Source organism: Bombina bombina, chromosome 2 (assembly GCF_027579735.1).
Source record: "Bombina bombina isolate aBomBom1 chromosome 2, aBomBom1.pri, whole genome shotgun sequence".
Taxonomy (NCBI): Eukaryota; Metazoa; Chordata; class Amphibia; order Anura; family Bombinatoridae; genus Bombina; species Bombina bombina.
Window position 1 is genome coordinate 184,956,750 of NC_069500.1, and position 25,088 is coordinate 184,981,837.

General features: G+C 38.4%; 1 protein-coding gene across 1 annotated transcript in view; it reads right to left on the reverse strand.

Annotated features, from left to right (window-relative positions):
• The window catches only part of PDE8B (phosphodiesterase 8B), a 493,644-nt gene that overhangs the window by 120,857 nt on the left and 347,699 nt on the right, over window positions 1-25,088 (reverse strand). The window contains exons 9-10 of the mRNA XM_053701380.1: window positions 5,989-6,077; window positions 4,241-4,301 (exon numbers count right to left, since the gene is read on the reverse strand). Of these exons, the coding sequence (XP_053557355.1) occupies window positions 4,241-4,301; window positions 5,989-6,077 (150 nt within the window). The remainder of the gene's footprint in view (window positions 1-4,240; window positions 4,302-5,988; window positions 6,078-25,088) is intronic.

Sequence of the window (25,088 nt, forward strand, 5' to 3'; positions counted from 1 at the left end):
GATTTCAGTAGCTCTCATCCTATTGGCTGATTTGAATTTCCAAAATCAAATCAGCCAAAAGGAATGCAAGGGACGCCATTTTGAAAAGGCTCCCTTGCACTGAAGATTCAGTATACGGCGGCGACCATATGAAGAGGATTCTCTGCGCCAGATGTCTTCAGGATGGACCCACTCTGCACCACAGGGATGAAGATAGAAGACGCCGCGGGGATGAATATAGAAGATACTGCCGAGATGAAGATAGAAGATTCCACCGGGATGAAGATATAAAATGCCAACTGGATGAAGATGGAGCCGCCTGGATGAAGATGGAGCCGCCAGGATGAAGATCCTTCAAGCGGAACTTCAGCAACTGTGAGAACCTAAAGAGGAGTTAGTGTTATTTTTTTTTTAAAGGTTTTTTTGGGTGGGGTTTTTTTTTAGATTAGGGGTTGGGCATTTCTTAAAGAGCTAAATGACCTTTTAAGGGCAAGAAAAAGAGCTAAATGCCCCTTTAAGGGAATTGACCATACACATGCCCTTTTCAGGGCAATGGGTAGATAAGGTTTTTTAGATAGTTTTTTTTATTTTGTAGGTTTGGGGGTGGAGGTTTGCAATGTTAGTGGGTCTTTGTATTTTTTTTTTTAGAAAAAGAGCTGATTACTTTACGGCAATGCTTTTGGTAGTTTATTATAGATTAGGTTTTTTATTTTGGGTGTTTTTTTTAAATGGGTATTAGAATAAGAATAATTGTTATTATTCTGGATAATTCGTTTTTTATTTTGTGTAATTTTGAATAGCCATTTATTTTTAATGGGCAGCAAAAGAGCTGAATGCCCTTTTAAGGACAATGCCCATAGAAATGCCCTTTCAGGGCAATAGGTAGATTAGCTTTTACTTATTAATTTTTTGGGTTTGGGGGGTGGGGGTTTGTATATGAAAAGAGCTGTTATCTTTAGGGCAACGCCCTACAAAAGGCCCTTTTAAGGGCCCTTGGTAGTTTATTATACAGGGAGTGCAGAATTATTAGGCAAGTTGTATTTTTGAGGATTAATTTTATTATTGAACAACAACCATGTTCTCAATGAACCCAAAAAACTCATTAATATCAAAGCTGAATATTTGTGGAAGTAGTTTTTAGTTTGTTTTTAGTTATAGCTATTTTAGGGGGATATCTGTGTGTGCAGGTGACTATTACTGTGCATAATTATTAGGCAACTTAACAAAAAACAAATATATACCCATTTCAATTATTTTTTTTTTACCAGTGAAACCAATATAACATCTCAACATTCACAAATATACATTTCTGACATTCAAAAACAAAACAAAAACAAATCAGTGACCAATATAGCCACCTTTCTTTGCAAGGACACTCAAAAGCCTGCCATCCATGGATTCTGTCAGTGTTTTGATCTGTTCACCATCAACATTGCGTGCAACAGCAACCACAGCCTCCCAGACACTGTTTAGAGAGGTGTACTGTTTTCCCTCCTTGTAAATCTCACATTTGATGATGGACCACAGGTTCTCAATGGGGTTCAGATCAGGTGAACAAGGAGGCCATGTCATTAGATTTTCTTCTTTTATACCCTTTCTTGCCAGCCACACTGTGGAGTACTTGGACGCGTGTGATGGAGCATTGTCCTGCATGAAAATCATGTTTTTCTTGAAGGATGCAGACTTCTTCCTGTACCACTGCTTGAAGAAGGTGTCTTCCAGAAACTGGCAGTAGGACTGGGAGTTGAGCTTGACTCCATCCTCAACCCGAAAAGGCCCCACAAGCTCATCTTTGATGATACCAGCCCAAACCAGTACTCCACCTCCACCTTGCTGGAGTCTGAGTCGGACTGGAGCTCTCTGCCCTTTACCAATCCAGCCACGGGCCCATCCATCTGGCCCATCAAGACTCACTCTCATTTCATCAGTCCATAAAACCTTAGAAAAATCAGTCTTGAGATATTTCTTGGCCCAGTCTTGACGTTTCAGCTTGTGTGTCTTGTTCAGTGGTGGTCGTCTTTCAGCCTTTCTTACCTTGGCCATGTCTCTGAGTATTGCACACCTTGTGCTTTTGGGCACTCCAGTGATGTTGCAGCTCTGAAATATGGCCAAACTGGTGGCAAGTGGCATCTTGGCAGCTGCACGCTTGACTTTTCTCAGTTCATGGGCAGTTATTTTGCGCCTTGGTTTTTCCACACGCTTCTTGCGACCCTGTTGACTATTTTGAATGAAACGCTTGATTGTTCGATGATCACGCTTCAGAAGCTTTGCAATTTTAAGAGTGCTGCATCCCTCTGCAAGATATCTCACTATTTTTGACTTTTCTGAGCCTGTCAAGTCCTTCTTTTGACCCATTTTGCCAAAGGAAAGGAAGTTGCCTAATAATTCTGCACACCTGATATAGGGTGTTGATGTCATTAGACCACACCCCTTCTCATTACAGAGATGCACATCACCTAATATGTTTAATTGGTAGTAGGCTTTCGAGCCTATACAGCTTGGAGTAAGACAACATGCATAAAGAGGATGATGTGGTCAAAATACTCATTTGCCTAATAATTCTGCACTCCCTGTAGATTAGGGTTTTTATTTTATTTTTTTTGGGGGGGGGGGGTTTAAAGGGTATAAGAATAGGAATCATTTTTATTGTTTTAGATCATTTCATTGGTAATTTCTTGTAATGGTAGGTTTTGTTTATTTTTTGTAATTTTAGTGTTTTTCATTTTTGTAATGTTAGGTTTTAGTGTAAGGCAGCTTAGGTTTTATTTCACAGGTAAGTTTATATTTTTTTTAACTAGGTAGTTAGTAAATAGTTAATAACTATTTACTAACTAGTCTAACGAGTTAAAATAAATACAAACTTACCTGTGAAATAAAAATAAAACCTAAGCTAGCTACAATATAACTATTAGTTATATTATAGCTAGCTTAGGTTTTATTTCACAGGTATGTATGTATTTAGTTTGAAATAGGTATTATTTAGTTAATAATTGTAACTTTAATTTAGCTATATTTTAATTATGTTAAAGTTAGCGGGTGTTAGGTTTAGGGGGGTGTTAGGTTTAGGGTTAAGGTTACGGTTAGGTTTAGGGGTTAATATAGTTTAATTTAGGTTGTTGCGATGTGGGGGGCTGGAGGTTTAGGGGTAAATAGGTATATTTAGTGGTAGTGATGTGGGAGGCCAGAGGTTTAGAGGTTAATAACTTTATTTAGTGGTGGCAAAGTTGGGGAGTGGCGGAATAGGGATTAATAGATTTATTATAGTGTGGGCGATGTTGGGGTGCAGGGGAATAGGGGTTAATAACTTGAGTATGGTGGCGGCGATGTTGCGAGCGGCAGATTAGGGGTTAATAGATTTATTTGGGTGTCGGCGACATAGGGAGCGGCAGATTAGGGGTTAATAAGTTTATGTAGGTGTCAGCGATGTCGGGGGCAGCAGATTCAGGGTGTTTAGACGTGGTTTTATGTTAGGGTGTTAGGTTTAAACATAACTTTTTTTTCCCCCATAGACATCAATGGGGATGCATTACGGAGCTTTTCATTCCGCGATCGCAGGTGTTAGGTTTTTTTCTAACCCGGTATCCCCATTGATGTCTATTTGGAAAGCGTGCACGAGCACGTCAAAACAGCGCCTGTATTTTGTGCGGTATGGAGCTCAACACAACCAAAATGCACGCACAAGCCGGCTGTTTCAAAACTTGTAATGGCAGCACAATGGAGGGTGAAATAACGTAACTTTTGTTGCGTTCGTTTCACACCCCATTGCACCCATAACTTGTAATCTACCTGTAGGTGTTTACTGTCCCTTTAAACACTAGGGACCAGATTACGAGTGGAGCGATATTTATCTCTCCTGCTAACTATACTATATAATATATATAAATAAGCTTTTTGCGTGCGTCATGTAGTGCTCGTATTACAAGTTGAAAGGAAAAAGTTTTCGCTCCTACGCTAACCCGACGTGCACTAACCTGACATGAAAATATGAATATTTCACATTCCAATGTACTGCACATAGAAGAATATTTTATATGTTTTCATATATATATATATATATATATATATATGATGGGGTTTTTTTTGTAAAATCTTGCATGTAACTGTTAGCGAAGCATGTAAAACAAGTGGTTTCTAAGTGGATTTTGCTGCATATAGTTATACTCAATGCAAGGTGAATTTATAAGGATGACAATACAGCAAGAGAAAAATAGTTTCTTTGAATATAAAAAGAATTAGAAATGTATCAAGTAGATAGTTGTACCTGCTTATTGTTGTCACTGGCATTGCAGAGTTTCTTGATGGACACAAAATGTCTGATCTTCCTAGTAACATAAAAGAATATTAATTAGCCAGCAGGTGTTGCAAGCGTAAAATCTGATTTATTTCACAATTAAAGGGACATTAATATACATGGATACTTCATAGCACAAATAGGATACTAGTATAAAAAAGCTGATATAAAAAAGATAATTTTGTTCTATAAAAATATTAGTGCTATGGTGCACTAAAATTGTTATAGGGAAATCTGCAACACTTTCCATTTTACCCTCCATAATACAAGTGTGTGTGTGTATATATATATATATATATATATATATATATATATATATATATATATATATATATATATATATATATATATATATACATATATGTGTGTGTATGTGTGAAATATTTATTATTTTAATGTATTATACATTTGTTTTGTATACTTTTATTCTAGCCTTTACACTTTACTTACTGTCTCCAGACGCTCTAAATTTTTCAGTGCTATTTTGTGTTGCGCAAAGAACTCACCACTTGAAATATAAGAGATATTAGATGGCCTGTGCTAAAAAAATGATGGCTGCTCTAATATTCTCTGGTCAATATCTTTAACCATTGATATCAGATTGTGCTCTATTCTAAACATAGGGTTATGGTATGGGAGTAAGCTTGGTGCACAACTAGAGCTGTGTATGTTGACTAGTCCTGGTAACATTATATATGACATCAAGTTGATATAGTACTTAAGTTATAACAATCGGCTTGCACAGAAAACAAACCTATCTAAGATACTGCAACTAAATTAATCTTATCAGGAATACAGGCATTTTTATTGCATGATATTTCTTGTGAAAATCTGGATTTATTTTCTGAACGTCAATTATGATGAATATTTAAAGGGACAGTCTACACCAGAATTGTTATTGTTTTAAAAGATAGATAATCCCTTTATTACTCATTCCCTAGTTTTGCATAACCAACACGGTTATATTAATATACTTTTTACCTCTGTGATTATCTTGTATCTAAGCCTCTGCAAACTGCACCCTTATTTTAGTTCTTTTGACAGACTTGCATTTTAGCCAATCAGTGCTGGCTCCTAGGAGCTCCACATGCGTGAGCACAGTGTTATCTATATGACACACATGAACTAACACCTTCTAGTGGTGAAAAACTGTCAAAATGCCCTTAAAGAAGGCGACCTTTAAGGACTTAGAATTAGAATATGAACCTCCTAGGTTTAGCTTTCAACTAAGAATACCAAGAGCACAAAGCAAAACTGGTGATAAATGTAAATTGGAAAATTGTTTAATATTACAATCCCTATCTGAAACATGGAAGTTTATTTTAGACTAAACTGTCCCTTTAAGGGAGTAGTTTATTTTAGACTAAACTGTCCCTTTAAGGGAGTAGGTAAATTATAGTTGTGAATTTCATTATAACTAGTAAAAATCTTTCAATTAATGTTTCTAATGAATGTTTCTCAATGCCCCCGGGCAGACAGGTTTGCTTCATGCAGGGTCCAGAACTCTGCTTCTACAACATTATAGAACATTCTACACAGTGATTACGTGTTTCTAGTGGTGGTTCTTAATAATTGACTTGCGGGGTGTTCTTACACATGTGGGGTCTGATGGTGCAGCCACCTTATGATATTAAAAGATCTTAGTGTAACAGAAATATATGATGTTTCTGTCTGTACTTTCAAGTTGGTTAAATCTGATGATAACTCCTTTAACTCACCCTCCTTGGCCAATCACTGGGGTTACTCTTACATGTTGCTGGATGCTGTCACCGGATTTCTTTCGAGCATAATAAATTCCTTGCCATTCCTATTGGTAGATGAAATCAGGAAAAAAACTATCAGGTAACGTGAATAATATAAATAAGTAATGTTACTAAATAATACTACATGAAGTTATTTTGAAACTTATTTTAAAAGTACTGAACTATACTTACTAAAAGGACCGTACACTGTGTTACTATGCTGGAAGTATATATAAAAGTGCTTTTAAAATGGCATAGAACCCCAGCCAGACTTGCCAAAATGTACCCTGAGACTTCACCCTTGTGCTGGCGCGGCTGCGGAGCCAGCACAAGGGTGAGGTCTCAGGGTACATTTTTTTTCTTGTAGTGTAGAGATCTACATATCTGGTGGGAATGCCCAAAACTAACCCTATTATGGGGAGAGATTGAGCATTTATGCAGATCTTTGAAACTTATTGATAAGATATCACCAGCTGACGCCCTTTTACATATAATAACAAATGATACGCCGCTGGTGTCGAGGAGACTGCTGGTGTACATTTTTACAGCAATGAAATTGTGCATCGCTCGGGCCTGGAAATCTCTTGAACCTCCACATCTTACAGAAATCAATACTGTTGTAGACTACATGGCTAGCATGGAGAAATTCTTTTTTAATTTGATTGATCAAATGGACACCTACTGGCTAATATGGGATACCTGGCTTCATAGAGAGTGGCATGCCAATCAGCCGTCTTAGATTTTATTAAGGGAAGTGAGAGTTCCTGTCTTCCAGGGGGGAATTAATAATCTTTTCTTTTTTTTTTAATCTATCTCACCCTCCCCTCTTTCTTCCCCGCCTGTTCCTCACATCTTGTTTCGTAAGATCATTACACAGATTTTGCACCATATGGCTACTGTGTAACATAAGAACACACTATGTCATTATTTTTAATATCCCTTAAGGTCTTACTGGACTTCCTACTGAATACTGTGGATAGAGATTGTTAAATGTTTCATACAGAAATGTTCTTATTAATTTGACAACATGTATACCACTATATCTGATGTATAGGTCTTTATACATTACTGTATACATTTCTGTCCAATGATTATTTGTTGATTTTTGTTGAAAACCTTTTAATAAAACAATTATTGAAAAAAAAAAAAAGTACTGAACTATAAATCTCCTTTGTTCTAGGAATAATTCACCTGACCTTATGTCCTCTTAGAAAAACATAATTGTCATCATCACTGACAGTGGTCTTGGTCCAAATTGTAACTTTGAAGCAGAAAGATGATGACATAAGTAAAAAAAAAAAAACAACAACACTGGGACTCAATAATAAGTCAACTAATGACTTCTCATTTTACAGAAATAAAAATGTCTGCTGTATCTGGCTGTTGAGGATGCAGTAAGAAAAACTATTTCAATGTTTTCATTTTTTTTATTACAAATGATCAATAAAGATATAATAGCTTCCTTAATAACATGAGTTTGCTGGGTTGTGATCAGCTGAGCTAGTCTTTAACCTCTTAAGCCAAATGGACATAGGTACTATGTCACACAGTACTTTGTCCAGCGTACCTACATCCAACACCTTGGCTCATGTTGTGGTCCCCGCTGTTAGCTTTATTAGCTGAAAATGTGGATGGGGCAGAAGGCATCTGCCTTCATATAGTTAGGGAACTCTGATTGTGTTCCCCTACTATATGAAGGCAGATCATCAATACAGACAGTGACGCAGTGCCACTAATTGTATCAGGTGTGGTGGTGCTGTGGGAGGTTTGGGAGGGAGGTAGGTGGGTGGTCCATTGCAGGAGGGGGGAGTTTAGGTTTCCTTATGCTACAGAATGATTTTTAGTCGGGAAGAGGGAGGGAAGGGCCCCTACACTGCAGAAAAGAGGAAAATTAGAGGTGGCTTTGGGTTTCTGCAATGCAATTGCGTGAAGGAAAGGTGGGGAGGGGATCTCTACACTACAAGAAAAAAAATTAAATACTCACAAACCCTCACCCTCCCTGACTACACATTGGCATACTGCCAGTAACAAATATTACAGTGTTGTAGGAGTGAGCGGGAAAAAAGCTATTTCTGAGGGATCAGGGAGGTGATGGGTGAGGAAGGATCCCTACACTACAGAAAATAAATAAATCATTAAAAAGAAAAAAAGACTTTAACTGAAGACTGGCTGCCAATAAGATGGTGGAAGATGATGGTGACCAGTGGGAGGGGGGGGGGAGAAAAGAGAGCTGTTTAGAAGTGATCATGGAGGTGGTAGGTGTCAGATGGGAGGGTATTCCCTGCACTACAATACATTTTACCATTAACAGCTAACTGATTAAAGGGATAGAAAGGTCAAAAATGAAATTTGTCAAGCTGCATTTCAATTTGAAATAGAAACATTTTTTTTTTGCAATCTACTAATAATAGCAAAAAATCTTCTAATAAAATTATTACTGTTTTTCTGCTGCATGCTCACATATTCTGTGAGGGTTGTGCACCAGTATTTAAAAACAACACCTTCTGAGTGGGTAAGTAGTAGCTTGCATGTCTTCAGAAGTAATACACACCACAGCCATCTCTCTGAGCATGCATAGGGCCGATTTAACAAGCTCCGTATCGGCCCCAATGCCTCTATTTTCAGGCTCACTGGAAACAGGAGTTAAGAAGAAGCTTTCTTAAGACCACTGCTCCTTAACTCGTCTGCTACCTCTGAGGCGGTGGACAGAAATCCGCACAATCGCATACGTTTGGGTTGATTGACACCGCCTGCTAGCGGCCGATTGGCCACGAATGTGCAGGGGGCGGTTTTGCACAAGCATTTCTAGTGAAATGCTTGTGCAATGATAAATGCCGACAGCGTATGCTGTCAGCATTTATCGATGTCTGGCGGACATGATAGCTACAGTGTATCATGTCCGCCAGACACATGATAAATCGGCCCCATAGTGTTTGAATACTGGCGCACAACCGCTTACAAGATATGTGCATATTCTGCTGAAAAACATCAATAACTTTTAGTAGAAGCATTTTTACTAATAGAATTATATTGCAAAAATGTTTATATTTCAAATTTAAATACACCCATGTACATTTCATTTTTGACCTTTCTATCCTTTTAACCCCTTCACTGCAAAGTTTTGCCCCAAACTTGTTGCACTAATAGATATAAAAATGAAATAAATACACAACATAATATAGCTAACTTCCTTTTTATTTATTTTTTGAAAAATCTATTTGCACCATGTTTAAGCCATGTAATACAAGTTCCACTCTCCACTTTGCCCCAAATTTAACGCAACACTATTCGCACCAATTATGATGCAAACTCCTAAACAACCCACACAATAGTGAATTTTTCAACCACTTTTGATTGGAATATGCATAAACACATGATTTATGACATCAGTCAATCTGATTCAAATATACATTTTAAACTATCACTAACAAATCAAATTGCTTGATACTTGTTTCATTGATCACTCATCAGAACTTATAAGTGCCATTTGTTACATTGTGTATTATACTTTGAAAGTATGTATATGTGAAATTAGTATTAAAGATAAACATTGTTGCTGACATTAGGACACACAGTGTAATATTTTAGACAATGATTTTAAAATTCGAATTGATGTTTGATTCAATATAATCTTAAACTGATAGCTCAAAGGGATAGCCCACCTAACATTAAACTGTCATGATTCAGATACAGCAGAAATTAAAATCACCTTTACTGTCATTAAATTTTCAGTGTTTTTCTTTCCTTCTTTTGAATTTATTTTTCAATAAGAAATGTCATCTTATATGCCAGTGCATTTTATAACACCTGTGTAGGGGTGGTTTTTAAAACTAGATTGCAATCAGGAGGGGTTACACAGGAACAGAGAGAAAACTGGCCCAGCTCCTAAAATATCCATTGATTGCAAATAAATATTTATGATACCCTGATTACATGTTATATTTGCAATTATTCCTGCTCAGAATAATAATAAATTTACACTATATACATATAGTGGTATAAATAAACACAGAGATATGAAAGACAACATTGTTTAGAACAAAAAAAAGGAACTTGGGGACATGTAAATATGTTTGCAAAAGATTTCTGACATAACACACACATATTATATATATATATATATATATATATATATATATATATATATATATATATATATGAATATATATATATATATATATATATATATACAAGTATGTGCAAAGATATGTGCAAAGATATGATATAGATAATACAAATTCTAGCATTAATAATCATTTATAAAAAAAAAAAAAACATGAGATAAAAGCATATTATGACTTCTAGAAATACAAATACACATTAATTTATGTGAAAGTATCATATAACAGATTTTTTTATAACAAATAGATATAAAAATAACTTTCTATGAGATATTGTTTGTTGATGTATAAATGTAGCTATTTCTTGGACATCAACAGATGAAAAATAAAAACATAATTTATGCTTACCTGATAAATTCCTTTCTCCTGTAGTGTAGTCAGTCCACGGGTCATCCATTACTTATGGGATTATATCTCCTCCCTAACAGGAAGTGCAAGAGGATCACCCAAGCAGAGCTGCTATATAGCTCCTCCCCTCTACGTCATACCCAGTCATTCGACCGAAACCAAACGAGAAAGGAGAAACTATAGGGTGCAGTGGTGACTGGAGTTTAATTTAAAATTTAGACCTGCCGTAAAAACAGGGCGGCCCGTGGACTGACTACACTACAGGAGAAAGGAATTTATCAGGTAAGCATAAATTATGTTTTCTCCTGTTAAGTGTAGTCAGTCCACGGGTCATCCATTACTTATGGGATACCAATACCAAAGCTAAAAGTACACGGATGACGGGAGGGACAGGCAGGATCTTTACACGGAAGGAACCACTGCCTGAAGAACCTTTCTCCCAAAAACAGCCTCCGAAGAAGCAAAAGTGTCAAATTTGTAAAATTTCGAAAAGGTGTGAAGTGAAGACCAAGTTGCAGCCTTGCAAATCTGTTCAACAGAGGCCTCATTTTTAAAGGCCCAAGTGGAAGCCACAGCTCTAGTAGAATGAGCTGTAATTCTATCAGGAGGCTGCTGTCCAGCAATCTCATAGGCTAAACGTATTATGCTACGAAGCCAGAAAGAGAGAGAGGTAGCCAAAGCTTTTTGACCTCTCCTCTGTCCAGAATAAACGACAAACAGGGAAGAAGTTTGGCGAAAATCTTTAGTTGCCTGCAAATAAAATTTCAGGGCACGGACCACATCCAGATTATGCAAAAGTCGTTCCTTCTTTGAAGAAGGATTAGGGCACAATGATGGAACAACAATCTCTTGATTGATATTCCTGTTAGTGACTACCTTAGGTAAGAACCCAGGTTTAGTACGCAGAACTACCTTGTCTGAATGAAAAATCAGATAAGGAGAATCACAATGTAAGGCCGATAACTCAGAGACTCTTCGAGCCAAGGAAATAGCCATTAAAAACAGAACTTTCCAAGATAACAGCTTGATATCAATGGAATGAAGGGGTTCAAACGGAACACCCTGTAAAACGTTAAGAACTAAGTTTAAGCTCCACGGCGGAGCAACAGTTTTAAACACAGGCTTAATCCTGGCCAAAGCCTGACAAAAAGCCTGAACGTCTGGAACTTCTGACAGACGCTTGTGTAAAAGGATGGACAGAGCTGAGATCTGTCCCTTTAACGAACTAGCAGATAAACCCTTTTCTAAACCTTCTTGTAGAAAAGACAATATCCTAGGAATCCTAACCTTACTCCATGAGTAACTCTTGGATTCGCACAAATGCAAGTATTAACGCCATATTTTATGGTAAATTTTCCTGGTAACAGGTTTCCTAGCCTGTATTAAGGTATCAATCACTGACTCCGAGAATCCACGCTTTGATAGAATCAAGCGTTCAATCTCCATGCAGTCAGCCTCAGAGAAATTAGATTTGGATGTTTGAAAGGACCCTGAATCAGAAGGTCCTGTCTCAGAGGCAGAGACCATGGTGGACAGGACGACATGTCCACTAGATCTGCATACCAGGTCCTGCGTGGCCACGCAGGCGCTATTAGAATCACCGATGCTCTCTCCTGTTTGATCCTGACAATCAATCGAGGAAGCATCGGGAAGGGTGGAAACACATAAGCCATGTTGAAGACCCAAGGTGCTGTCAGAGCATCTATCAGTACCGCTCCCGGGTCCCTGGACCTGGATCCATAACAAGGAAGCTTGGCGTTCTGGCGAGAAGTCATGAGATCCAGATCTGGTTTGCCCCAACGCCGAAGCAGTTGGGCAAATACCTCCGGATGAAGTTCCCACTCCCCCGGATGAAAAGTCTGGCGACTTAGGAAATCCGCCTCCCAGTTCTCCACGCCTGGGATGTGGATCGCTGACAGGTGGCAAGAGTGAGACTCTGCCCAGCGAATTATCTTTGAGACTTCCATCATCGCTAGGGAACTCCTTGTCCCTCCCTGATGGTTGATGTAAGCCACAGTCGTGATGTTGTCCGACTGGAACCTGATGAACCTCAGAGTTGCTAACTGAGGCCAAGCCAGAAGAGCATTGAAAACCGCTCTTATTTCCAGAATGTTTATTGGAAGGAGTTTCTCCTCCTGAGTCCATGATCCCTGAGCCTTCAGGGAATTCCAGACAGCGCCCCAACCTAGCAGGCTGGCGTCTGTTGTTACAATCGTCCAATCTGGCCTGCTGAAGGGCATCCCCCTGGACAGATGTGGCCGAGAAAGCCACCATAGAAGAGAATCTCTGGTCTCTTGATCCAGATTCAGCATAGGGGACAAATCTGAGTAATCCCCATTCCACTGACTTAGCATGCACAATTGCAGTGGTCTGAGATGCAGGCGTGCAAAAGGTACTATGTCCATTGCCGCTACCATTAAGCCGATTACCTCCATGCATTGAGCCACTGACGGGTGTTGAATGGAATGAAGGACACGGCAAGCATTTAGAAGTTTTGATAACCTGTCCTCTGTCAGGTAAATTTTCATTTCTACAGAATCTATAAGAGTCCCCAAGAAGGGAACTCTTGTGAGTGGCAATAGAGAACTCTTTTCTACGTTCACCTTCCACCCATGCGACCTTAGAAATGCCAGAACTAACTCTGTATGAGACTTGGCAGTTTGGAAACTTGACGCTTGTATCAGAATGTCGTCTAGGTACGGAGCTACCGATATTCCTTGCGGTCTTAGTACCGCCAGAAGAGAGCCCAGAACCTTTGTAAAGATTCTTGGAGCCGTAGCTAACCCGAAGGGAAGAGCTACAAACTGGTAATGCCTGTTTAGGAAGGCAAACCTTAGGTACCGATAATGATCTTTGTGAATCGGTATGTGAAGGTAGGCATCTTTTAAATCCACTGTGGTCATGTACTGACCCTTTTGGATCATAGGTAAGATTGTCCGAATAGTTTCCATTTTGAACGATGGGACTCTTAGGAATTTGTTTAGGATCTTTAAGTCCAAGATTGGTCTGAAGGTTCCCTCTTTTTTGGGAACCACAAACAGATTTGAGTAAAACCCTTGTCCCTGTTCCGACCGCGGAACTGGGTGGATCACTCCCATTATTATAAGATCTTGTACACAGCGTAGAAACGCCTCTTTCTTTATCTGGTTTGCTGACAACCTTGAAAGATGAAATCTCCCTTTTGGAGGAGAAGCTTTGAAGTCCAGAAGATACCCCTGAGATATGATCTCTAACGCCCAGGGATCCTGGACATCTCTTGCCCAAGCCTGGGCAAAGAGAGAAAGTCTGCCCCCCACTAGATCCGTTTCCGGATCGGGGGCCCTCACTTCATGCTGTCTTAGGGGCGGCAGCAGGCTTTCTGGCCTGCTTGCCCTTGTTCCAGGACTGGTTAGGTTTCCAGCCCTGTCTGTAGCAAGCAACAGTTCCTTCCTGTTTTGGAGCGGAGGAAGTTGATGCTGCTCCTGCCTTGAAGTTATGAAAGGCACGAAAATTAGACTGTTTAGCCCTTGGTTTGGCTCTGTCTTGAGGCAGGGCATGGCCCTTACCTCCAGTAATGTCAGCGATAATTTCTTTCAAACCGGGCCCGAATAATGTTTGCCCTTTGAAAGGTATGTTAAGCAATTAAGATTTAGAAGTCACATCGGCTGACCAGGATTTAAGCCACAGCGCTCTGCGCGCTTGAATGGCGAATCCGGAGTTCTTAGCCGTAAGCTTAGTTAAGTGTTCTACGGCATCAGAAATAAATGAATTAGCTAGCTTAAGAACTCTAAGCTTGTCTATAATCTCATTCAATGGAGCTGAGCTAATGGTCTCTTCCAGAGACTCAAACCAGAATGCCGCCGCAGCCGTGACAGGCGCAATGCATGCAAGGGGTTGTAATATAAAACCTTGTTGAACAAACATTTTCTTAAGGTAACCCTCTAACTTTTTATCCATTGGATCTGAAAAAGCACAGCTATCCTCCACCGGGATAGTGGTGCGCTTAGTCAGAGTAGAAACTGCTCCCTCCACCTTAGGGACCGTCTGCCATAAGTCCCGTGTGGTGGCGTCTATTGGAAACATTTTTCTAAATATAGGAGGGGGTGAAAAAGGCACACCGGGTCTATCCCACTCCTTGTTAATAATTTCTGTAAGCCTCTTAGGTATAGGAAATACATCAGTACACACCGGTACCGCATAGTATCTATCCAGCCTACATAATTTCTCTGGAATTGCAACCGTGTTACAATCATTCAGAGCCGCTAAAAACCTCCCCTAGTAAAACACGGAGGTTCTCAAGCTTAAATTTAAAATTTGAAATGTCTGAGTCCAGTTTACTTGGATCAGATCCGTCACCCACAGAATGAAGCTCTCCGTCCTCATGTTCTGCAAATTGTGACGCTGTATCAGACATGGCTCTATTATTATCAGCGCACTCTGTTCTCACCCCAGAGTGGTCGCGTTTACCCCTAAATTCTGGCAATTTAGATAATACTTCAGTCATAACATTAGCCATGTCTTGCAAAGTGATTTGTAAGGGCCGCCCTGATGCAATTAGTACACAAATTTCTATTGGGCTCCACATTGGCCTTTAAACATATTGCACAAAGAGATTCCTCTGTGTCAGACATGTTTAAACAAACTAGCAATTAGACTAGCAAGCTTGGAAAATACTTTTCAAATGAATTTACAAGCAATATAAAAAACGTTACTGTGCCTTTAAGAAGCACAAAAAACTGTCACAGTTGAAATAACAATGAACCAAATTAGTTATAGCAACCAAATTTTCACAGTAAATGCATTAAGTTAGCAAAGGATTGCACCCACCAGCAAATGGATGATTAACCCCTAGTACCCAAAAACGGATAACAATTTAATATAAGCGTTTTTATCACAGTCAAAGCACAGTCTCACAGGTCTGCTGTGAGTGATTACCTCCCTCAAAACTAGTTTTGGAGACCCCTGGGCTCTGTAGAGACGTCCTGGATCATGGAGGAAGAAATAGGAAGACTGTGACTGAATTTTTACTGCGCAATAAAGCGCCAAAATAGGCCCCTCCCACTCATAATACAACAGTGGGGAAGCTCAGTAAACTGATTTTATTCATAAACAAAGGACAGCCATGTGGAAAAATAATGCCCATAAAGTTTTATCACCAAGTACCTCAGAGAAAAACGATTAACATGCCAGTAAACGTTTTAAATATAAAATTATGAAATGTTATTAATAAGCCTGCTGCTAGTCGCTTTCACTGCAGTGGAGGCTCAAATATAAGTTAAATGTATACAGTATTTTCTTAGTGAAGTTCCATTCCCTAGAAATACCTCAGTGTAAACATACATACATATCAGCCTGATACCAGTCACTACTACTGCATTTAAGGCTGCACTTACATTACATCGGTATCAGCAGTATTTTCTCAGTCAATTCCATTCCTTAGAAAATAATATACTGCAACATACCTCCTTGCAGGTGAACCCTGCCCGCTGTCCCCTGTTCTGAAGTTACCTCACTCCTCAGAATGGCCGAGGACAGCAAATGGATCTTAGTTACGACCGCTAAGATCATACACAAACTCAGGTAGATTCTTCTTCTAATGCTGCCTGAGAAAGAACAACACACTCCGGTGCTGTTTAAAATAACAAACTTTTGATTGAAGAAATAAAAACTAAGTATAACAACCACAGTCCTCTCACACGTCCTATCTATTAGTTAGGTGCAAGAGAATGACTGGGTATGACGTAGAGGGGAGGAGCTATATAGCAGCTCTGCTTGGGTGATCCTCTTGCACTTCCTGTTAGGGAGGAGATATAATCCCATAAGTAATGGATGACCCGTGGACTGACTACACTTAACAGGAGAAAGATTAGCTATTTCATAAGTAATGAAATGGTATAAATAAAGTTGGGAAAAACCCTAATAACCATGACATTGATGTCTGTTAGTTAACAACAGTCCAATGCTCATCATGCCGTATTTAACGCGCTTGTTTTTGACGTTTTATTTTAGAAATAAGGGAATCATATGTGGATCCGCGTCAGCGATGTCTGGCGAGGGTATTGACGCTGGCAAATGCACTGAGATTGACGCTTTGATAAATATCCCCCCAAGGTTAAAGTCCATTCCCCAGCAGCAAATGCAGAGCTGAGCTGCAAATCCTGAGCTGGACATGGCTGGTGATTTGCGCACATATGTCATTCCTGATTGGCTCTCTGCCAGTGTCCAGTTCAGAAACAGATGAGTACTTCAGAGTGTTTGAGACATTAATCACATAATTAGAGGCCTGCAGTAGTGCAATAATACAATCTCTAAAACACTGTACTATTGCTCTATCATGTTCCTTTAACACAGCCTGCATCTACGCACTTAGGAATATGTTAGAGGTTTAAAGCTCAAAAATGCTAATGAGGCTTAGGACCCAATTCGTTAAAACTCTCCAGTCCAGTCAGACAAAATTCTCTAAAAAGGCCTGCCACCACTAAAAGCTCCTTCACAGGGTTCTCTAAAGCTAAGGAGGGAATCCTACATTGAAATAGAAAAAACACTAGGGAGCGCTCGAAACAACAAGCTAAAGAGCTCGAAACAACAAGCTAAAGAGTAAAAAGTATATAAACTAACCTAACTGCAAGACCAAATTAATGTGTATATAAAATGATGCCAAAAAACAAATGAAAAGGTGCCGGTAATAAACACATATATATTTAACCAAAAAATATTTAAAATATTTAAAATACAATATTTATTCATTGACAATAAGTTTTAGGTCGACCTATTACAAATACATATATAATACACATTTAAAAAGTAGATTGAAAATACATATAAAACAGTATATGATAGTGATTGCCTATTCAGTCGGGCAGAACTATGCTCACCTTAAAAAACTATCCCAACGGTTTTGTGTACAATAGGTCAAAAAAATAGGTGGCGCAAGTGAATGCTGTTCTGACTAATAATGGTTTAAAATGTATTTCAGATTCCTTGTGTGTCTGATAATGTTCTCACCTTACATAGGCTGTATTGAAATTTCAAGTGTAAATGGTGTCTCTCCAGGACAATAAAGCTTCTAGATTCAAATTCTATAGTTTAAATATATATATATTTATTGAATAAAAGATTCTTGTTTATTAAATGAACGATTCTTATATATGAGATCAAAATAATGATGATCTATTCACAAGTGATAATCAGTTGACAATTTAAAACATTTGGTAAAATATAAAATATGATAGTACAATATTAAAAACACCGGTGTTCTTCATAAACAAAAAACTATAAAAACTCAAATTGAGATAATATAAGCAAGCAGGTGTACTCAGAAGATAAAACCAAAAAATAAACAGAGGAGACTCATGTACCTCTAAGCGTATGACTATCAAAAAACATATATAAATGCATATATGAGTATATGAACCATATGTCTGGTATCCGTTAAACTAGCGTATATATATACTTCACAGATGTATAAGGGTTAAGCAAATATTATACAGTTCCTTATTGCTTAATGTTCTGGCAAAACATGGGGTGGTTATCCTTCCGTCAAAAATATATTTGAGCCAATGTATATTGAAACAAGTGTGGCAAAATGTAGCCAGTAATATGTAGCTGCAGTGTTATTTCTTAGATTTCAGCGTCTCTGTTTTTTGATCAGAGGTAGGTTTACATACGGTTTTTAGCTTGGTGTAGCGATTCCTTCCTTAAAAACAGTGCACTGTTGACGTCTTCCCTCTGCTGTGCAGAAAAAGCCGGTGGAGTACTAAGTCCCTTAGCCTCCGTTTACCAGCTGTGTTGGTAGTTGTTTTCCTTAGATTCGTTGTTTACCCAGTAATGGGCCTTGATGGTATTCTTATGAGCTCCGGTCACAACTTGCTTCTTTCTTTGTGAGTGTATAACCCAGACTCGGTCTTTATTTTCACCGGTCTCCTTGCTGTTATCACAGCTGACAAAGTTCTCCTCTGGAGCTGAGTTGTTTTGGATCACTTGAAATTAAGAAGTGAGCCAAAACAACTCAGCTCCAGAGGAGAACTTTGTCAGCTGTGATAACAGCAAGGAGACCGGTGAAAATAAAGACCGGGTCTGGGTTATACACTCACAAAGAAAGAAGCAAGTTGTGACCGGAGCTCATAAGAATACCATCAAGGCCCATTACTGGGTAAACAACGAATCTAAGGAAAACAACTACCAACACAGCTGGTAAACGGAGGCTAAGGGACTTAGTACTCCACCGGCTTTTTCTGCACAGCAGAGGGAAGACGTCAACAGTGCACTGTTTTTAAGGAAGGAATCGCTACACCAAGCTAAAAACCGTATGTAAACCTACCTCTGATCAAAAAACAGAGACGCTGAAATCTAAGAAATAACACTGCAGCTACATATTACTGGCTACATTTTGCCACACTTGTTTCAATATACATTGGCTCAAATATATTTTTGACGGAAGGATAACCACCCCATGTTTTGCCAGAACATTAAGCAATAAGGAACTGTATAATATTTGCTTAACCCTTATACATCTGTGAAGTATATATATACGCTAGTTTAACGGATACCAGACATATGGTTCATATACTCATATATGCATTTATATATGTTTTTTGATAGTCATACGCTTAGAGGTACATGAGTCTCCTCTGTTTATTTTTTGGTTTTATCTTCTGAGTACACCTGCTTGCTTATATTATCTCAATTTGAGTTTTTATAGTTTTTTGTTTATGAAGAACACCGGTGTTTTTAATATTGTACTATCATATTTTATATTTTACCAAATGTTTTAAATTGTCAACTGATTATCACTTGTGAATAGATCATCATTATTTTGATCTCATATATAAGAATCGTTCATTTAATAAACAAGAATCTTTTATTCAATAAATATATATATATTTAAACTATAGAATTTGAATCTAGAAGCTTTATTGTCCTGGAGAGACACCATTTACACTTGAAATTTCAATACAGCCTATGTAAGGTGAGAACATTATCAGACACACAAGGAATCTGAAATACATTTTAAACCATTATTAGTCAGAACAGCATTCACTTGCGCCACCTATTTTTTTGACCTATTGAAAATACATATACATAGCTATTACAAAACACCCAAAAATGTTTGTGTGACAGATGAAGTCCAATACGGTAAGAGCCTTGAGCTTGTCGGTAAGTAGACACACAAACCAGGTCTGTGCACAAAGCCGTTCCAAATATGCAAATTAATGTAGCCGATGATGCTTTGCTCCTACGGACAAAAGGATCCTCTTAATATGTGTCAGGACTGTGAGTAACAAAAAAGATATCCGTACTCACATATTAGGTATCAGGAAACCAGCCTCCAAACTGCAAACACTGCTCCGTGCCGTGGACCACCCACCGAGGGTATCTTTCAGTCTCTGCAACTCAGGAAACAAAGTGCTTACAACAATTATCTTAAAAGAAACTGGCTAGGAAACCTGGTGATGTACTGCAGTGTGCTTTTACAGGTACAGGTTTAATTATAAACCAGTTACCCAAGACCTGCTTACGCGGTCAAATACTTCAGTCCTCACCTTAACAGGTTATTTCGCCAGAAGTAAACAAAACACTCCAAAGTATAGGAGCTAGATATAATGAGCAACGCGTTTCAAAACATTAAATTTCTTTGTCAAGCTCTAAATTCAAATGTCAGACTGCAGCCTTTTAAACCCTCTTCTGACAATTAATTTAATTAGTTAGCTTACACCTGTTTCTCAAGGTGATATTAGTTAAACATTTTTTAAAAACATTTTTCTTATCTGAAAACATTATTCACATAATTACTAAGTGTAGCATACAAAATAATACAAAATAAAAGAAATACAAAATAAAAGAAGAATAGAATCAAACATTCAAAATCTCTAAATATTCAAAATTTAATGCAGATTATATCCGGCACCTTTTTCTGACAGATAAATTTATTATAAAAACTACAAGAAATATCAGAGTTGCCTTCTGGGAATCTTATAAACATAAATCTATTTAAAATTACAATACGAGTATCATTAAAGATATATATATGAATCCAAAACATAGATCCCTGGACTGGAATTGAACTCAGGGACTCTCCTGTCCAGGGTATAGAGCTTGATCAGCCAATCAGATTGAGCTTGCATTCTATTGGTTGTTCCGATCAGCCAATAGAATGCAAGCTCAATCTGATTGGCTGATTGGATCAACCAATCGGATTGAACTTGAATCTGATTGGCTGATTGAATCAGCCAATCAGATTTTTCCTACCTTAATTTCTGATTGGCTGATAGAATCCTATCAGCCAATCGGAATTCGAGGGACGCCATCTTGGATGACATCACTTAAAGGAATATTCATTTGTCGGGAAGTCGTCGGTTGAAGAGGATGGCTTCGCGTCGGCTCGTTTGAAGAAGGCTCCGCTCCGGATAGATGAAGATTGAAGACGCCGCCTGGATGAAGACTTCTATCAGATGGAAGACCTCTTCAGCGCCCCTTGGATGATGACTTCGGCCCGGCTGGGTTAACACGACTCAAGGTAGGGAGATCTTCAGGGGGTTAGTGTTAGGTTTTTTTTAAGGGGGGTTTGGGTGGGTTAGAGTAGGGGTATGTGGGTGGTGGGTTTTAATGTTGGGGGGGTTGTATTTTTTTTTAATGGCAAAAGAGCTGATTACTTTGGGGCTTTCCCCCGCAAAAAGCCCTTTTAAGGGCTGGTAAAAGAGCTGATTACTTTGTAATGTAGAATAGGGTAGGGACTTTTATTATTTTTTTTTATTTTTATTTTATTAGGGGGCTTAGATTAGGTGTAATTAGTTTAAAATTCTTGTAATATTTTTTTATTTTTAGTGACAGTCTGTCAAAAGATCTGAGATAAGGAGGCAGTCAGCAGAAGCTTGGATACAAAGTAATTACAGAGTTTAATTCCCTGCGGTTTCCTCCTCCTATTGAGAGCAATACTGAGTGCGGGTCACGTGGCCTTGACATCACATGTCTCAGATCAGGAAATGTAACTAAGTGCAGCTGATGCTAGTTGAAACTAATGATTTCTTGGGTGAAAAACATTTTGTTAATTAACAAAATAAAACATTCTTGAGGAGATTCTGAAAGGGATATCCCAAAAAGTGAAACTGGGTCTGGGTACAGCTGGATCATTAAAGGTTCTCTTTATATGACACCTATACTGGGATTGGAAGTTACTACTTACTAAAGAGAGCACGAGGACATTTGGAGGATTCTACTATCCATATTCCAAGATACAGAAGTCTACACTCTGGGAGATCCAGTTGATCGTTCTATCTTTTCTACAGGAAGTGCCTTACTCTATTATGAAAGTGCTACATTCTTACCTCATGTGATTGAGGTTCATTCAAGTAAGTGTACATCTAATAGGGGACTAACGCCTGAAGACTTTGCTCTCCATATTTGATGTGCTTCTGATTACTTCTGATCGTTTAGGATTTTTTTACAGCTAATAGACATTTGTATCACATTATATTATTTCATTTTACTATATATTGCTATAATATTTTACTGTAAACTGTATTGTATTTTATTTATTTTATTTATTGTATTTTCTAGTTTGAGTTTTCTGCGCCACCCTGCCTCTTTCTATTTATATATATATATATATATATATATATATATATATATATATATATATATATATATATATATATATATATATATATATATATATATATATATATATATTTCTAAATGCCTTACTTAAATACATAGAAAATAAATTGCTAAAATATGTGTAGTTCAATTCATTCAATACATTAATACATATTATAAAAAATATAAATTAATAAAAATGTCAAAATATTTATGGCATGTAAAAACATAGAATAGAGAAAATTAATAAATTTCAAACAAACTGTAATATTAAAAATCTTAAAAAATGTACCGTATTTTTCGCTCCATAAGACGCACCTGACCATAAGACGCACCTAGTTGTTTTGAGGAGGAAAACAAGAAAAAACTTATACTGTGTTTGCCCGGCCGCTCCGGCCCCCTCAGAGTCAGAGAGACCCCCCCCAGGCCCTATCCTAGTAGAAATTAAAATGCACCTCCTCATAGAGCCCCCCCCCCCATTCCAAGAAATGCCAGCTCCGGCCTCCGGACCTCTCCTCAGAGACCCCACCAGTGCTGCAACCATTCCTACCTGCTCAGATGCTCCTCACTCTGTCTTCTGCAGGCAGTAGCGGGCAGGCTCACTCAGTCACCACCTCACCTGGCTCGGATGGATGGTGCTGCTGCTGCAGATAGTGTGTGAGCCTGTGTCACTACTCACTTGGAGATGTCAGGCGGCCGCGGCTCATCCCGAAAGTTTTCTCCCTCTCAGTCTCAGAGTGAGTGACGTCAGGACTCAGTCAGCCACTGGCAGCAACAGGCAGCGCAGCAGCTGTGCAAGGCAAGTGAGCTCAGCCTTGCGCTCCAGTCCTCCACTCTATGACTCTGAGACTGAGTCTGAGTCTGAAAACACATGCACGCGTGGCGTGCAGACCACCACGGTGCCAACAAGTTAAAAGCAATAATAGCTGGGGCGGGCAGCCGGGCCAGTTACCCAGGTTACTGTGCGGTGTCATTCATTTAATTTTTTTTTTATCATAGACAGTCACATTCGCTCCATAAGACGCACAGACATTTCCCCTTACTTTTGAAGGGGAAAAAAGTGCGTCTTATGGAGTGAAAAATACGGTATATATATTATTAATGTATGTAAAAAGCAGGGAAAATGTGACCTAAAATTCATATATCATACTAATTAATATAATGGGGCATCTCATAGAAAGGCTTGAATGTCAAGTTCTATATTTAACCCTTTGGGTTCCAGACAGTCTATGTTTTTATTCCAAAAAGTTTCCCTTTGTCTAAATTTCAATAATCTGTTAGTGTCCCAACTGTCTGGAGCAACCCATTCCACAATTTTAATACTGAGATCATCAGGATTTTGATTGTGAAATTTTTAAAATGACATAAAACACTATGGCCTAGATTTAGAGTTTTGTCGGTAACGACCCGCGTAGCTAACGCTGGCTTTTTTCTGGCCGCACCTTTTAAATACCTCTGGTATTGAGAGTCCACAGAATGGCTGCGTTAGGCTCCAAAAAGGGAGCGTACAGGCATATTTACCGCCACTGCAACTCTCGATACCAGAGTTGCTTACGGACGCGGCCAGCTTCAAAAACGTACTCGTGCACGATACCCCCATAGAAAACAATGGGGCTGTTTGAGCTGAAAAAAAACCTAACACCTGCAAAAAAGCCGCGTTCAGCTCCTAACGCAGCCCCATTGTTTGCTATGGGGAAACACTTCCTACGTCTGCACCTAACACTCTAACATGTACCCCGAGTCTAAACACCCCTAACCTTACACTTATTAACCCCTAATCTGCCGCCGCCGCTATCGCTGACCCCTGCATATTATTTTTAACCCCTAATCTGCCGCTCCGTACACCCCCGCCACCTACATTATCCCTATGTACCCCTAATCTGCTGCCCTAACATCGCCGACCCCTATATTATATTTATTAACCCCTAATCTGCCCCCCACAACGTCGCCTCCACCTAACTACACTTATTAACCCCTAATCTACCGACCGGACCTGAGCGCTACTATAATAAATGTATTAACCCCTAATCCGCCTCACTCCCGCCTCAATAACCCTATAATAAATAGTATTAACCCCTAATCTGCCCTCCCTAACATCGCCGACACCTAACTTCAAACATTAACCCCTAATCTGCCGACTGGAGCTCACCGCTATTCTAATAAATGTATTAACCCCTAAAGCTAAGTCTAACCCTAACACTAACACCCCCCTAAGTTAAATATAATTTAAATCTAACGAAATAAATTAACTATTATTAAATAAATTATTCCTATTTAAAGCTAAATACTTACCTGTAAAATAAACCCTAATATAGCTACAATATAAATTATAATTATATTATAGCTATTTTAGGATTAATATTTATTTTACAGGTAACTTTGTATTTATTTTAACCAGGTACAATAGCTATTAAATAGTTAAGAACTATTTAATAGCTAAAATAGTTAAAATAATTACAAAATTACCTGTAAAATAAATCCTAACCTAAGTTACAATTAAACCTAACACTACACTATCAATAAATTAAATAAAATACCTACAATTACCTACAATTAAACCTAACACTACACTATCAATAAATGAATTAAATACAATTCCTACAAATAAATACAATTAAATAAACTAACTAAAGTACAAAAAATAAAAAGAACTAAGTTACAAAAAATAAAAAAATATTTACAAACATTAGAAAAAAATTAAAACAATTTTAAACTAATTACACCTACTCTAAGCCCCCTAATAAAATTACAAAGACCCCCAAAATAAAAAAATGCCCTACCCTATTCTAAATTACAAAAGTTCAAAGCTCTTTTACCTTACCAGCCCTGAACAGGGCCCTTTGCGGGGCATGCCCCAAAGAATTCAGCTCTTTTGCCTGTAAAAAAACACATACAATACCCCCCCCAACATTACAACCCACCACCCACATACCCCTAATCTAACCCAAACCCCCCTTAAATAAACCTAACACTAAGCCCCTGAAGATCTTCTTACCTTATCTTCACCATACCAGGTTCACCGATCGATCCAGA